Raw genomic sequence first — 16,866 nt, forward strand, 5'->3', positions numbered from 1 at the left:
ATTGAAGAGTGTAGGTGTTGCACTTTTTTGCCTTATACCTGTTAACTGGATATAATCAAATTACTGTTTAATTCCATCATTAATAAGCTCAATAGGCTCAGATTCTGAATGTATTATCTATTATAGAGTATGTTTCTTAAGTCCTTTTAACCATTCTTATGGTACTTTTTTGAACCATCTCTTTTTTAACATATTTCAGGATTTTAAAAAATAGAAGAGAACCTAGTACTGAGAAGCAGTTATCTTGATGGCAGACATCAACATAATTTTTTTTTGTTCCTCGTTCCTCATGTATACATCACTGATCCTTTAAGCTTCATTGTTCTGCAAGAACATGTACAATAGATTATCTTCTACTCTCTTATCTTCATCTCCCCATAACATTTTATCATTATTATTATTTGTTGTAATACTACAATTTCACAAAGTTGGTACTTGTCCCAAGGTTTTCTGCAGGTTTTGAGATGTCTTGTGGTTCTTTTATTTTATTTCTTAATTTTATTTTATTACATCCTGATTATGAAGCAGGGGGTAAAATAGGCTCAGATCCGAAAAATAATGAAACAATACTCATCAGTTTGATATGGAGTGGTTTTGGCAGAACTTCAGACTAGTCATTGCATCGTTGTAGGCATTATTTGGCAAAAGCAATAGAGGGAATATGATTAAGCTGATCAGATAGTCTTCAGGTCTTTCTTTGAAGCATAAACACAAGGATGCTTACGGGGAAATGTAATCAATGGGGAATGAATGTTGGTGTCAGTGATAGATGTCTAATGAGAGGATGACAACTTGGTGGACTATTATGGTTGGAAGTAATATTGCAGAAGACAAAAAAGAATTTGAAAATTAAAAGTGGATGACTGATACTTTGAAGAAAAGAGTTGTCAAAAATATAGTTGAAATGTAGTTGTCTTAGTAATATATTTGAACTTACCGTTGTAAGTAACCGTTGTTACTAGTTCTGCCTTGCTGCAAAACATTTTTTACTAATTAGGAAAGGCTTAAAAAAATAAGGTACCTTCTCATTTTCAGAAGGTGTTTCTCAAAGAAGAGTTCTGGCATCCTTGTTTGAAATTATTTTCAAGATTGTCCTTCTTTACTTTATAAAAGATACAGTATGTCGAACAAGACAGCGAAATGGGTTTCTTATGTATAACTTGCTGTCTTGAAACCAAGCACTTTTCACAGAGAAGGAAAGGTGTTAACCCTGAGTGTATATTTTAGAGAATTAAAATGCACATGATTCAAGTTGCTGTATGCTTCTATTATAAACTGCTTTTTATGTTTAAGATCACTTGACTGTATTTCAACTACTTAAGCTGACTTTTTGAATGTCAAAATGGATCTTTCTCTGGGAGTCATTGGAAGTGACTAAAACATTTTGAAGATGTGGTTGGAGTAATATGTGGTGAATTTTGGTTTCTTTGTTTTGATTTGTTCTTTTCGATGTGATGTACAGATTTGTACCTAGATAGTGGATGAAGTTTTGGAACAAAAAATGGAGGCAGTGTACAGCTGGTTTTCCTGAAGTATCTCATAAAAGGCAAATGAGATGACCACCCTCAAAGTGCATCAGAGAGAGGATGCAGTCATACTTTGGTTCCCAGAATCTGTGCTCAGGAACTTCCTAAGTCACAAGATCTACCTTGTCTTTAATAATCCTTGATGAATGGCAGTCAAGTCTGAGTTCAAACTCAAGCCTTATGGAAAACCCTGGAAAACTAGAAGTGGTCAAGAATGACTTAAATCAGCAAGGATGAGAAGGAATAGTGTCCCCATCAGCATCAGTGCACTTTAACCACACAGCTGGGCATGCATTCCAAGAGTAGCTCTAGGTAAACTGAATCTTGTTTTAATGCAAATACCTAACAGGTCCTTTTGGTTCCATGTATTATCACTGGAACAAGTAGACTTCTGATGCTGAATTCTTGTTTTCTTAATGGAGAGAGTAAAAGCCTGGGTAGGGAGACCAAACTTACCCCCATCAGGTTGTCAGAGGCACCTACATTTCTATGGGCTGTATAGAGGATTTAAGTAGGCAATTATGTTGAACAGTCTTCCTCATCTTGTCCTGTCTTTTGCTTCCTCCCTGCTCTTCTGTTTTCTAGACGATCACCTAAAATTAGATACCAGTCCGTGGATTGGTTTTCAGATACTATAATTGTATTGTAGAGACACCATTCTGATGGCCTGTTTCATTTCCATAAGTTCTTATTATTCTGTTACCAATCTCCTAAGTAACCTTGAACTACTGATGTTTATATAATCAATGAGTTCACGATGTTTAGAGGGTTTCAGAAAAGTATTATGTGGAGAGGAAAAAGGATGTCCTGTAGCAGATAATATGGCTTGGTGAGTAGCCTATCATCTGGGACTTGAAAAAAAAATAATTCAGATTGAGCAGCAAGTCATAGAAAAGTTCAGGCACGCCTCAAGGTTCAAACATTTGGTCCATGTTGTACCCTGCTGTGCACTGTAATTAATGTTCATATTGTAAGTTCGGCTTACAATTCAACAGAATCATTCTGTTAATAAAAATGAAGTGTGCTTGTCCAGTACACTCAGCAAAATTTCTGAGATCACAGCAGTTACATAGCAGTTACATGAGTTGTTTCTTTTAGAAATACTCCAATTACCTACTGTAATGCAGTGAGATCCACCAAAATGTACTGGTGATGCTGTAGGTGGCAGTCCTTCCTCAGTGGGTGCCACGCAGAAGTCACAGTGCTACCTTGGGGGCATTGCCCTGCTGGTGGCCTCATTTTTTGTGGAGGAGAGAAAATCAAGGTATTGAGTGTTGAGTCATTCATTATAAATCACAAGGTCCTCTCCATCACCACCAAGTGCAGATGTCTAGACATACTTATTGTCCGGATTCTGAAATAATTGCAAACTCCCTACTGCATACAGGTTCCTTTTCCATTTGAAATGCTTATACCGTATTCATTTGCTGTTCTAAAGTGTTGCTTTGATACGTGGGTTTTTGACTGCAGAAGTTAGTGGTTAATTAAATATGCATTGAATGTATGATTTCTATAGCAGAAAACTTCCATCACAAATAAAACTTGCTTATTCTGTAAACAAAAGGTGTTCTAATCCATAGACGGTCAATATTAGATTATCTGGGAGTCTCAGTTGTCAGTGTACAAAATGAATGGGCATAGACCATTAATTCACAGGCCTTTTGTGCTTCGTTTTCAGATATTGCAACACTTCCTGCTGTTTACAAGTAGTCAGTGCTTGAGTGCTTAAAACACTGAGCTATTCCTTTTATTTATTCCATAAAATAAAACCATGTCAGAAAATTAGTAATTAAAGAAAAATATTCAGCAGTTTGTAATATTGGTTCCATTCTTGCTTTTGAGGTAGATTTCTGGAGTTCTTTTTGTTTATAAGTAAATTTATTTGTAGTGTTTGTACTTGACAGATTATTAGTGTTTATAAAGGAGAGATTTGCAAAGCTTTTTCATTATCAAAGTGTCTTAAAAATTGGCTACCTTGTTCACTGTTAATAAAATTAAGGGTTTTTAAACCAAATTCAATCACAATGAAGTTCTTCTTAGTTAAGTAAATTTGTGTGAGTTTTGTAGCATATAGAGTGACTCCAAAACGTTCCAAAGGGACAGATTTCAAAGTTGTGGAGAATACCCCGTACAGAAAATTTTGGATTCCATTGTACTTGAAACTTACCAAAAAATAAAGAAATATTTCAGTTCTGAGCATCAGATGAATTATAGAGTGGTAAATTTGTTACAGAAATTAACTTTTTTTTTTTTTTAATCTGTTTTCAATTAATTTCACAGGCTGATCCAAAAGAGCTGATTAAGATGGTCACAAAGCATGTTACTCAGTATGACCAGGCAGATTGGCCCGAAGAGATAGCAACTCTGATAGATCAGTTGCATTACTACAATGAACGGCTGCTGGATTTTACTCAAGCTCAGGTCCTTCAGGGGCTTGGCAAAGGAGTGGATGTGCAGAGGTTTACAGCAGATGGCCAGTACAAGAGAGAAACTATACTAGGATTGGCAGAGTAAGTACTGTCTATTCCACTTATACTTTTATTTTTAAATGAAGCTACTTTAAGCCTTAAAGCAGGAAAGTAAATTTTCAGTAGTGCTGACTCTTAGAGGGGTTGTTAAGTTCCCAGTTGTTTTTGGCTATTTGTAGTGGAATGCTGTTATGAATTGAGATGTTTTTATTCAACTATTCCAGGCAAATGAAATGTTGCTCAAGCAAATGGATTGGTAAAATTTAATGGAAGACTTGCTTCCTGTTTATTAATTGCTAATATTAAAGTTCGTCAGGGGTGAATGAAATAAGAGCGTAGGTAGAGATCTGATCTCTTCCTCTTCTCTTGTTTAATTCTCCCCTTGCAATCTATTGAGATAGGCCCAAGCATCGAAGCTTATGTATTAACTATAGCAAAAAAAAACCCCTTCAGTCTGAATGTAGATGATAAATTAAGTGTACTTACTTTTAGTTAAAGCTGCTCTATATTACAATTTTTTTTTTTGCTGTAGTTATCCAGAATTACTGAAGCCTTCACTGAAGCTTTCCCATGTTGTTCTAAACTTTAGAATGTTTTTTCCCTCATTTTTAGGTTATTGAGAGTAGAAAACAGGAATTCTGTAGGCTAGTAATGTCTTTTCATTTTTTAAATGCCTTTTGTTAATATCTGCGTGCGGATACTAAAAACTGAACATATGTTATGAGCATACTTGAACTCTGTCTAATTTAAAGATGATCACAGTTGATTAGCTGCTAAAAGACTAGGTGAAAGGAAGAGCCTGTGTAATGTATGCAAGGCTTATTATATCATATTTTAAAACAAATTTTGTGACTGTTTTGTACATGAAGTTTTTGAAGAGAATATGTAGATATTTACAAGATTTCATCCATGTAGTTGCTTATGGCTACAATTTCAATTAGTGGTTAGAAAAGAACATTGATATAAAACGCTGAATAAGAAATAGTATTGTAACCTCATATTTTGAATGCTGTTGCTTTACATTTATAAAAGCAATTAAAGTCTTACCTATATACGTTGATCATAGGTTTTGGTTCCACGTTCATTAAAATAGCTTACAAGCATCTTTTAATTTTTCCAGTGGAGTTCTCTGTTTTATCTTTTTATTCATTGAGCATATAGCATGTCAGTCTTATGTTACTAGCTGAATGGCATGTGTTGATGACTATCTGCAGTATGTTCAATGAAAAGGTCCTCCTGCTATTACAAGTGTTCATTTTGGATGCAGCTTGTTTACCTGCTTTCTATTCTTAGAATGCTGTAGATAGTGTTTTTTTCTTATAAATAATATAAATATGAAGAGAAAGTTTCCTACAGCGATTGAAACACAGTATGATAGAGTTCACAAAAACTAAGTTTCACAGCATGTATTTGAGAGTAGTAGTTCCACATTAGGTAGTTGCAAAGATTCAGTTAATTACTTGTTCAGCTCACAACTTTCTTGCTTTAATCTTCTCAGTTGACTCCTAATCTTCATTTTCTAATGATAACAATGTGCAAATTTAATATGATTGTGTAGCATATTTTTTCTTGCTTATTTTTGAATTATCATGAAGTGCCTTATGTTTTGGATCTTTTACTAAGTGCTTTTTGGAGGAACAATGACACCTGGAAGAGATGGTATCTTATTTACAAAGAAGCTTTTTATTAGAATTTAGTAAGCAATTTGCTAAACTACTTAACAAAATAATGTCAGTTTTATCTTCCATATTTTGGTCTAGTCTCAGGAGAGCTTATTATTCATTATTTATCAAACATTTAAAGATCTAGGTGCCTCACAGACTTAATCAAGGTTAGTTTTCAAGCAGTTTATGACTTATTTGGGCAAAATAAAGGCAGAATATATCTGGGAAGGATATAAAGGAAAATAGAGTAAGACTGAATGGGAGTTCCTGCGTAATCAACTAAAGTCCTATGTCACTTCAGGTCAACCATGGCATATAAGCTTTTTAAATTAATTTTTGCTTTTTATAACTTGAAAGCCATATTTTTTTCTTTTACGTACTTCTAGGTCTCCAGTCCTTTGCTGCTTCTGTTGAATTGTTGTTCTAAAACTATCTCTTTGATGGTTAGAAATTATTTTGACTTGAAATCAGAAGTTGGTTGTAGCTAATTAATACTGGTTTTGTCCTAGTCTTAAACAAGTATTTATAAGACTTTAAATTTTTATGCCTGTGTTCACATGAGTGAACTGATTTAGAAAAAAATTGCTGTTATGAAGTGATCTGAATTGTCATAATTCACCTTGTGCTTATTAAGTTCTCAGAATGATTTTGGTGGATATGGGGTAGATCCCTTTCCAGAAGATAGATCCGAAGCCCTTCTATAAAACCACTCCCAATGTACTCCAGGCCTTAACAGTGATGTTAGCTTCTGGACCAGTGTGTGTGGTTTTGATATATAGCTCTGCTCTCTTGGCAATGTAGAGGTAGACTTTTCTCCCTGGTGTTTTGCTGCTGCAGAACTGGATGAACAACAGTAACCTTCCATTGTATTTTCCTACTCCAAATAAGCCAAGTGCCTTTTGGTTTCCTCTCGTAAATTGTTATTTCACTTTTCCCAGTTGGAATTTTTTTTTCTTTAATCATCTTTTGAAGATGGGTGACTGGAAAAGTGGATCTCATTTCCCTTTATCATGATTGCATCCAGTGTTGGTTCTAGTGCTTTGTACCTGGTTGGTGTCAACAGGAAATTTTAGAGAAGACATTTGTGAGCGCACGCATGTAATACAACACAGGTATAAGCAAACAGTATAGAACAACGATGAGCCTAAGTTACCAGTTTTCTGTGACCTTGGAGATAGCCATCAAAAACCCCACTGAGTGCTACTGCACAAGCATGTTTTCAGATACCTTTTTTTTGGCGGGAGGGGGGAGCAGCAAGGGGTGAGAATCATCCACAAAAACTTCCTCATTTTGTTTTTGCGCCAGTCTGGGCACAAGAACGCACAAATGTGCCAGCACAGTACCTTTTAGTGGGGATTTCACTGGCAGGCAGGCAGGCAATCCGGGCTGGGTGTGAAACAGTAGGAGAGAGTTACATGATCCTTTACAAGGTAATAAACTTTTTTTTGCTTTCCAGTGTATAAAAAACCACTTATTCTCATCTTGTCAATATTATCTTGATAATGAATAACATGTTACTGTTCTTCTTTTGTACAATATTGTTTCCTTAAACCATTGCCTTACGCTGCCACTGCATGCCACTCTTAAAATAGCAAGGCAATGGATTTTAGTAAGCCTTAAAAAGTTCTAAGGGGAATGGATCCTGCTTGCACCGAGGGAAGAGCCGCCCCGACTGTATGATGTGACAGAGTTGGACATAACAGGGTTTTGGTTTTACTCTTAGGGCAGTAGTTGTAATCCAAAGGCTGATATTTTCAACAGCAGGTTGCTTCAGCATTATGTTCTTTCCTGTCATGTTGCTTTTCTACTCCGTAACCTTATTTTATTTTAATTCTGCAATATCTGTGGCAGCCATCACAGTGATATATTAGGTTGAGTGTCTATTTAATAAAAAATAAATAAATAAGAGGGAGTCGATACATCCATATACATTAACTATTCATCAAGAATGATGAAGAAAAAATATCAGAGATTCCACATAGCCTTGTTTAGCATAGATAAAAATATGGTATAGATCTAAATTTTAAATGATAAAAAGGAACTGGAATGATATGTTCTCTATTCTTCCCACCCTCCCTTCTTTTGTTGTCATACATGGTCTATGATGATGATATAGATAATGCAGGGCTACAAGCTATTATTGCTCTGCAAAGTCATCTTTTCTATAATGTTGTAGAAAGAATGCGAAGAATCTAAGGAAGATATTAAATATAATGTGATAAAGCTACTCAAGTTTATAGATTAGACTCTTTTTAGCATGAATTTATAGAATCATGGTGTTAATATTTTGTAAACAAGTTTACTGACAGCTACAATTGTTTTTATAGTAGTTTATGATGGGTATGGTTTTTTTCTTAGTCCCACATGACTTTTTAACCAAGAAACTTAATGCAGTGTGGTCAGCACTGTTCACATGAACTAAATTAAAAAAAAAAATATATATATATATATATATATATCTCACACAAACAACAAAAGAGTTCTTAACTCTTAGGATGTAATTGTAAGCAGGTCCTGACTCTCACTGAGACTAAGTTATGTGTGAATCAGATGCTTTTCGTTGGAAATCTCTGTTGTATTTTGATTTGCATGTTTTTTTTCAAATGTAATACTAAGTGTAAACTAATACAAGAAGACATTCTTTAATGTATTTTTATTTAACTATGAAAAAACCTAGAGAATTAAATAACTTCTTGGCTTATGGGGAGAGGGAATATTCATGAGAAATTATGACCTTTCTAATGTAAATATTTATTTTCATGTTGCAACTAAGGGGCTTACTGTAACTTTTTCTCATTTTAATTCATGGCTTTCTTTGAAAGAACTCTTGAAGAAAATGTCTACAAGATTGCTGTTTCTCTGGCTCAACGATACAACGTTCCACTTTGGGAAGTTTATATGACCCATCTAGAATTTTTATTCACTGACAGCGGGTAAGTTCACTCTCTCCTTTAAATTAATTTTTAGTTCTGTTACATGTTTATATATCCTAGTCCAAGAGGAAATGGCAGTATATTGGGTACAGAATTTGGTTCCTGTTTTCACATTTCATATGTTGCAATAGCTTTTTTTTTTTTAATCTGCTATTTTTTTTTTCATCTTTTTAATGTGATGCTGTTGTAACCAGCCATTAAATCACTGTTACAAGCAGGGATAGAAGTCCTACAAGTCCTACAAGTGTCCCTGTGCATCTTGTTCTTATAAGTATCCTGGGACTTTGTTTCAGTGTTCAGGTTTCCGTGGCTTTGAATGCTTAGTGCTTTCTTCCAAACAGGAGCACATCTCTTATTTTTATTTTATTTTATTTTATTTTGTTACAGTCCCTTGAAATGTATTGTGGTGTTTGGATTTTTATTTTTTATGTTAAAATATGTAGTGACAGGATAGTGCCTGATGCTTCACATACTTTTAGAGAGCAGGACAATATTCAGGGAAAGCTCAAGACTCAGTTCTGAAGGTGTTTGAGATAAGGAGGAGTAAATCCAGTAGGAGATCATGAATGGATCCATTGTTTACTTTCCTTTGTTCATGTATCACTGATACAGGAACAGATTTGAAAATTAACGAAAAGCATCAGGAAGGTGATATCGAGTGGTATAAAGTTCTTGGTAACAAAAGCTAATGATAATGCCAAACATATGCAACTTCATAAGTATTCAGAAACTAAAATTTAGAGGACACTTTTTTAGAAGATGCATAAATGTATGTCATGCTAATTGAAAAGATGCAAGGATTAGATTTGGGTGACGTGATTTATAATTTAGTTATAAATTATAGCAGGGGATAGTAATTGCACTTATATGAAACAAGGTGGGGTTTCTTTGTTTTATGTTTTTTTTAAAGATTGATCCTCTTCACAAAGTTCGTTCTTTCGTTCTTCAGTGGAAGTAGGATTAGACTTTTGCTGTTTATTGCCATCCCTTCTACATAATAGCAAAGGAAATAAGTATATTACTGGAGTTTCTCAATCCCATTATGGTATTTGCTGAAGTTTCAATTTTTAGGAAAGGACTTTTCTGCAAAGTTGCTTACTAAAGTTCTTTGGAACAGTTCTAGAGTACCAGCTTTTGCCTGCCCATCACTGGCATTGACTGAACAGAGGAAAAAAAAAGATACTTTTCCATTCCAGAGTTAGTCTTACTGGAGTATGGGTTTTGTTGTTTTGAGGTTTTTTGTTTGTTTTCATGTTTGCCATCTAAGCTTGTCAGTTAGGCGATGACTCTTAGCCTCTTGAAAGATGGATAACATTCGATGAAAGCCTAAGCTGCTTTCCCAGACAGTGCTTTCAGAAGACAGTGATGTCCTGTTCTGGGCTCCCCAGTGCAAGAAAGAAATGGGACTGTTCAACCTGGAGAAGAGAAGGCTCAAGGAGATTTATCAATGCGTATAAGTATCTGAAAGGAGATTATAAAAAGGACGGAGCCAGAGTTGTCTTAGTGGAGCCCAGTAACAGGAAAGTAGGCAAAGGGCACAAGCTGAAACTCAGGAAACTCCATCTGAATGCAAGAAAACACTTCTCTGCTGCGAGGGTGGTTGAACACTGGAACAGGTTGCCCGGAGGTTGTGGAGTCTCTGTCCTTGGAAATATTCAAAACCCAAGTGGGCATGGTCCCAGGCAACCTGCTCTAGGTGACCTTGCTTGAGCAGGGGAGCTGGATTAGATGATCTCCAGAGTCACTTCCAACCCCAACTATTCCGTGATTCTATAGTATAGCAGCTCTCATCTGCTATTTTGAAAGACACGACCAAATTAGTCTAGCTTCTTTCAAACTTGAGATTGTAAAAGCAGCTTTAGCTGGCAGTAGTGCTTATACCTCTCGACATTAACTATTAATTAAAAAGCATTAAAGAGTAATTTTATAAAACATGAGGCATAAAAGAATGAAGCCTCATAGATGTTGGTGCAAGATCTGACAAGATGAAATAACATTCTGAGATTTTTCCCTCTCCCTCCATAAAACAGAGAAGTCATATCATCTAAATTCTGATACTCCTAAATTATGTAGCACTTTAAGCAGAATAGGCATTAAGGGTGTAAACCTGGCACTGCTGGGGTGAGTGTAAAAGAACCAGCTGACTTCTCTGGGACTAGCATGTTACCTAAGGTATTTTGCAGCAGTTTTCTGTCCCTTTCTTTGTTCTAGCCTCTGTGAATTAGTATTCATAGAATTCTAAAATCAGTGAAATACAAAATAAGGACCTTTTTCCTAGTGAAATTCCAAAAGGTCTTGAAAGTTGATGTATGCATGCTGAGTATGTTTTTGTTGTATCATAATCTCATTTTAAAGTTGATTGACAGCACATGGCCACTACAGTATGTTTTAGTCTTGGGATTATGGCATTAATAATGCATGCATCATTATGCATTCTTTCTGAAATGAAAAGAAGTTTATTCTAAGACTTAATCTCTATTAACAAATTATGTAGTCTTTCTGTAAGCCACTTTATAGGCAGAAGCTCAGAAAAAGCACTTACATAGTTTTTATTAAATTTTATTAATTATTTCTTTAGTTGATGACAGATGTCCATCACATGATTTTCCATTGTGCTGTGAATTTGAGTTTGATGAAAACTGTTTAAATACAAATGCTTTTTTTTTGTTTTAGTTTTTTGGAAATATAATTGTTTCTTTTGGAGAATCTCATCCAAATTGATTACAGAATTGTATAAAATGCATTTTATAACTACAGGAAAATTTTGTTTGGCTGTCAAGGAATCTACTCCAGAATCTTTCTGAACAACATAATGAACCTTCCCCACCCCTAGAACAAAACACACACTCCCACACACACCCCCACCGTTAAACCTCTGTATGTAGATTTTGTCAGCATAATGGAAGGCCCATCTAGCACATTGTTTCAACTAAAGATATGGCTAGAAATAAGTATTTATATCACACAAATATATCAGTTCTCACTGTCTGTTTTGGCTTACATTAAGAACCGAGTTTAATATATGACACTTTATATTTCCATTGTTATGGTAGAACCAGTGTAGGTATCAAATAACAAGAATTTATAATCTGACAATAATACTGGCAAGATTTATAACCTAATTGTGGGTTGAGTTCTAGATGTAGAATTCTTTTTACCTCAAAAATAACTCTTCCCATGATCTGGTTCATTTTAAACTGACAGAAGGTTACATTTGTAGGATTTACAATAAGCAAATCATTTTTAAGAATGAAAATTGGGCATATTTTACTTGGATATTGAAGAAAAATACTAATGTGGCATTTCTGTTCAGGAAAAAATGAGACTGAAATTGTAATTTAATCAATTTAAGAGCTAGAAAAAATTCAAATGAGATTAGATGACATCAGGTTTCTAATACAAGTATTGTATTGAGGAGTTCTAATTTTTTTCAGCTTCAAGCGACAAAACAGTGTTAGATTTTGCACACTTTTTAAAAAAAATTCTGTGAATATTTGTGTCTAAGTCTATTTATGTTATTTTTAAGCCTTTGAAGAAATTGGAAATGGAATACTAGAAAAATGTAAGCATCACTTTTGAAAGGTCAATATAGTGATTATGTGTATGGTAAGTATATAGTGAATGACTGAATAGTGGGATTCTCAGCCTTCTTTCTCATCCAGGGATATTATCAGTATTTTCATCCAAATCCCCATGAGATTCTCAGGTTGACAATGCACCAGCCTCAGTGACCTAAACTTATATGCTTGAGATGGAGCTTTTCAGTGTTTCAGTGTTGTCTTCAGAAGATCTGTTGCTTGTAAAAGTAGGCAAATATCCAGTGCGTGTATCTGGGAAACCTTCTTTTAACTTGCGGTTGGGAGGTGCTAGAAAATCCAACTGTCCATTTAGAAGTTCTCCCAACCTATCACATCCTGGTTTTTGTAGTAGATGAGCACCTGTGCTTGCTTTGATGTTACTAAGTTACTGTAAGAGGTATTAGCAGTGAAAATTGCCCCTTGCGCACCAGTATCTTTTGGGCACTATTATTCATACTTAGCATGTCAAATTTGATGGCTTTATCAAGTTGTCTTTCAAATGTTGTCCTGACTCAAAAGTCAGGAAGGACTCGCCTAGGGATGGCTATCACCTTGCCTCTCCCCAGTGTCTGATCGTATGCCACCTTAGGTGCTAGGTTTCCCTTCACAAAACCAGGGAGTAGAAGGCAGTCGGCCTCCTTTCCCAGGGAACCGTCCCACTGAGCCAAGGGAATGGTCGGTGGTCTCTGACAGTACAGCAGATACAAGTTGGACACTGCCAAATCAAGGAAGTCAGCTCATTTATTTGTTTTCTGAATCGCTGAATTCAGTTTTTGGCAAAAATGCGCAATGGTAATCCCTATCACGCTACTTACATTCATGTATACTTTTTTTCATATTATGACAAAAAAGGTAAGGGAAGAAGCTAAATGTATGTAATAATTACATTTTTTCCAATCAATTCAAAGACTATTTTACGAAATACTTCCAGAACAACAGAAAGTGTGCTCCATGTCAGGAATTCCCTTGTTAAAGTTCAATTGGGTTGCTATTTTTTGCACAAAACTGTAAAGTAGCTGTAATATAAGTATTATAGAAATAACTCCTGTAACTGAAATGTGAAACTTCACTGAAGTTTTTTATTTGAGTTAATTACTGTCATTGAACTATAAACGAAAGTAACTTATTATTCTCTGCAAGGAAAAAAATATGTACACGTAAATATGCTTAGCTTTTTATTCTCTATTGCAAGATCACGAAATACAAGAGTTCCTTAACTTATGTCTCTGGAGAATAACAGCTATCTAAATATTTATGAATGAATGTTTACTGCAAAAATGACTTACACAGTTGAGTCTTACTACTTAAGCAAAGAAAAAGTATTGTACTGTCTCCCAAGTATGCTGATAAACTTTTATATTTCATGGCATGTCTAAGCCTTTAAAACAAATATTCTTTCTTAAACATAGGTTATCTACAGCAGAAATAGAAGAGCGAGCACAAAGTCTTGGTCTCTTTGAGACTTTGAAAACCAATCCTGAAGCCTTACATGAGCACATGATTAAGTATGTTTTCCCAAGCATTGAAGGCAAAGATCACCAGCGGTTGCTTTATTATTTTACACTCCTTGAAAACTGTGGTTGTTCAGAATTTGTGAAGCATGCTGTTAAACCTGAAACTCACATCCGGCTCCTGAAAAAATTCAAGGCAGTTGCAGCAGGTAGGAGGATTACTATTTTTTTGGTATTATTATTTTGTCTTTATAGCTGTATTTATTTATCAGAATTCTTCAGTTGTGTCTTGACTTGGTTATAATTTCCCTTTTTATGCTTGCCAGGCCATTTCTTTTTTCTTTAAGCATGTCAGGTGAATGCTGGTAATTCGGTAGGTTAGTCATGTCTTATAGGAATAAGTTCCTTTTCTCTCTATTATTGGAAATTTACATTGATTTATCACAGCAAGCAAAAAAGAATATTTTTAAAAAGTATTTCTAGTGGTGATGCAGGTTAAAATTATTGACAGTGGCATGTAATGAATCCTTAAAGAAAAACCACAAACTTCTAGAGCATAATTTTTAAAAGAGCAAGTTATACATTAGCTATCGTAAGTGCTTTCAGTATTTTAGTTTACTTTTCAAAAGTCTTAATTATGTAATATATCACAAACACTACATGCTGTGTCTAATAATGCGAGCTGCTGGAAAGTATTCTGGAACTTTAAACACCATTTTCAATTTGTTTATTACTGTCAAATAGTAGTAGTATCTTGAATTTCAGCTGAATGAGTCCTCATCCAGTTTCATCCAGAATGAAGTTAGGAAGAATCTGTACTGTACAGGAAAACCTGCTGTGGGCATGAATTAGTTGTTCAGTGCAGAAGCCTGATGTGTATCCAGACACTATCTTTGCTTATTGCAGAATTTAGAAAAATTATGCATATGAAATCAGGTATTGCAGGAATGAAAAAAGCGGTCAATTTCTTGGAAGTTGTCGTTTTTTGGAAACCTGACATGCATCAGTGCAAAGCATTTCCAGCTTCCACTGAAGTCAATATATTTTGGATACATAAAATTCTGTGTGATGTATAGTACTTACTGAAGCTGGGTCCAGGTTCTGTCAGAGTAAATATCCAGAATGAGAGGATAATCTTGACCTAATATTTGTGCCTCAATTGCCCATGCATAAAATAGGAATAGCTCTTCATTTCATGGTAATATTCTCATTTGTGTGTTAAAACATTAAAGCTCTGTGGTGATTGTTAAAGAAAAAATCCTATCCAGAAATTACTTTTTGTCTTCAAAGATACTTTTAAATATTGCTCAGTAACAAAGCTCTGAACACCGTACCATCAAAAAATAAATCTTTGCATGTTGCACCCTCAATTAATATTCCTTTGAAGTGCAGCGTAGTTTATGGATGTTAGGCTAGGATTATAGCCCTTAAGTGTATGAGTGAAGATATTTGGCAACAGAAGTCAGTTGTCTTACAGACATCTGCAAAGAGAATTAAGTAGTGTTGTTGCTAGAAGTAGTATGCTGAAGTCTCAGGAAAAAAATACGTTGTCGTGTTTTGAAAAGGGTAAGTGCTATTCCTTTTAGTCAGTCATAAGCAGGTATTTAAGACTTTATATTTGCTTATATAAGGTGCTTTTTATAATGAGTTAACTAATTTTCAAGAATTCTCTCTCTTTAGAAACCTAAGTGACATGACTCTTTTATTCTATAGATATCCATGTAAATGAAATTACATGTCCTGTCTCTCATTGACCTTACTTAATTTACTTGTGATTAGATTCTTGCATTTTAGTAAGTTCTAGTTATTGTGTGATCAGAATACATGCTTTTAATTAATGAAGATTTATCTGAATAGGTGAGTGAGTGCATTAGGTTTTATCGGTTTTATATTAAAAAGTAATAGCATGCATATGTATATACTCTTATCCTTTTGCGAATCTGTTTCTTTGGCTGTGTATTAATAGGTAAAAGTGAAATATGTTCCACAGCTTGAGAGATTTCATGTGCATCAGGACAGCATAAAATCCCACTGTTATCTACATGTACAACCCTGTCTTCATCCACAGTCTGTCAGTATGCATCACCCTAAAAAGAAGTGGAATGTGCCTTTTAGTGCCTTTTAGTTCTGCAGATATTGTTTTAGTACTGATTGTTTTATGCAGAAATGTAAAGAGACTATGAATGTTGTAACTGTTAATAACTTCTGTTTTATTTGCTTTTTTCTCCTTCTGTTCATAGGTCTCAATTACAAAAAGCTAACAGATGAAAATGAGAACCCTCTAGGAATACTAGAGCCCATCCTTACAAGTCAAAATATCTTATCTATTTCCAAGCTGGCTCCCAAAATTCCTAAGAAAGATGGCAGTATGCTGTCACCAAGCTCTATTTATGCTGTCTGGTTACCAAAACTTTTCTGGAATGGTGATCACTATCTCCTTAAAAAAATACCGGAAACCACAGCTGAGTGGCTACATGCATATGAAATATGTTCAAAGTACTTCGATAGACTTGATCCGGGTGATATTATCACTTTTCTGGATGAAATTACCTTTTCTTCAAAAGCTGTCACAAAGGTAAGCAGGTATAGTTTAAGAATTTTAGTCTTGAAGTAAAGTGCAGTTGACTATAGTGTCAAAGAGAATTTCTCTGCAATTTTAACTTGTTTGGGATTTGTGGGGGGGAGGGGTTTGATAAATTTACAAATGTGTTAGTCTGCAGCCTACCTTCCTCTGTCTACCACTTCTTTCTATGACAGTTATTATAGAAAAGATTATTACTCGTTTTTAAGAGTAAGTTAGAGGAATTAGCTCTTTGAATGAGAGAGATTTTTATGGAACCTCAAAGTCTATTTTCCCCATCAGCAGAGAACAAGATATTCTTTATGTATTTATTTATTTATTTAACTTGTGCTAATCCTAAAAATTCATTGTGCTGCAGGCTTCTGTATAGCACCAGACTTTTGCATTCCGAATAGGACGTTCTGCAGAGAAGAGTTCTGGGGCAGTGCATATGGTTTCTAGGCAGTATAATAATATAAATGATGAACTCTGTCATAATTTCCATCTGGCTGAAAGCCTGTTTTTGAAAGAACCTGTCTTCATGGCCCTGTGATGTACTACAAGATCTGCAGAGTTTTTTTTGCCCAATGAGGACTGTATGTAAAGATATTTTTAACATTTGTTAACCTGTGCTTTGTTTGGTATTTTTAGTACCAAGCAAAAAAGAGCATTAGAGATTTCTTTAG

At 34.9% G+C, this 16,866-nt stretch overlaps 1 protein-coding gene across 3 annotated transcripts in view; it reads left to right on the plus strand.

Annotated features, from left to right (window-relative positions):
* The window catches only part of NBAS (NBAS subunit of NRZ tethering complex), a 186,031-nt gene that overhangs the window by 102,762 nt on the left and 66,403 nt on the right, over nt 1-16,866 (plus strand). For all 3 annotated transcript variants that reach the window (XR_010388180.1, XM_064508451.1, XM_026097158.2), the window contains exons 41-44: nt 3,807-4,036; nt 8,481-8,591; nt 13,579-13,829; nt 15,861-16,195. Coding sequence is in view for 2 of the 3 variants with exons in the window: in XM_064508451.1 (XP_064364521.1) it covers nt 3,807-4,036; nt 8,481-8,591; nt 13,579-13,829; nt 15,861-16,195 (927 nt within the window). In the remaining variant the exon portion in view is untranslated. The remainder of the gene's footprint in view (nt 1-3,806; nt 4,037-8,480; nt 8,592-13,578; nt 13,830-15,860; nt 16,196-16,866) is intronic.

Source organism: Dromaius novaehollandiae, chromosome 3 (assembly GCF_036370855.1).
Source record: "Dromaius novaehollandiae isolate bDroNov1 chromosome 3, bDroNov1.hap1, whole genome shotgun sequence".
Taxonomy (NCBI): domain Eukaryota; kingdom Metazoa; phylum Chordata; class Aves; order Casuariiformes; family Dromaiidae; genus Dromaius; species Dromaius novaehollandiae.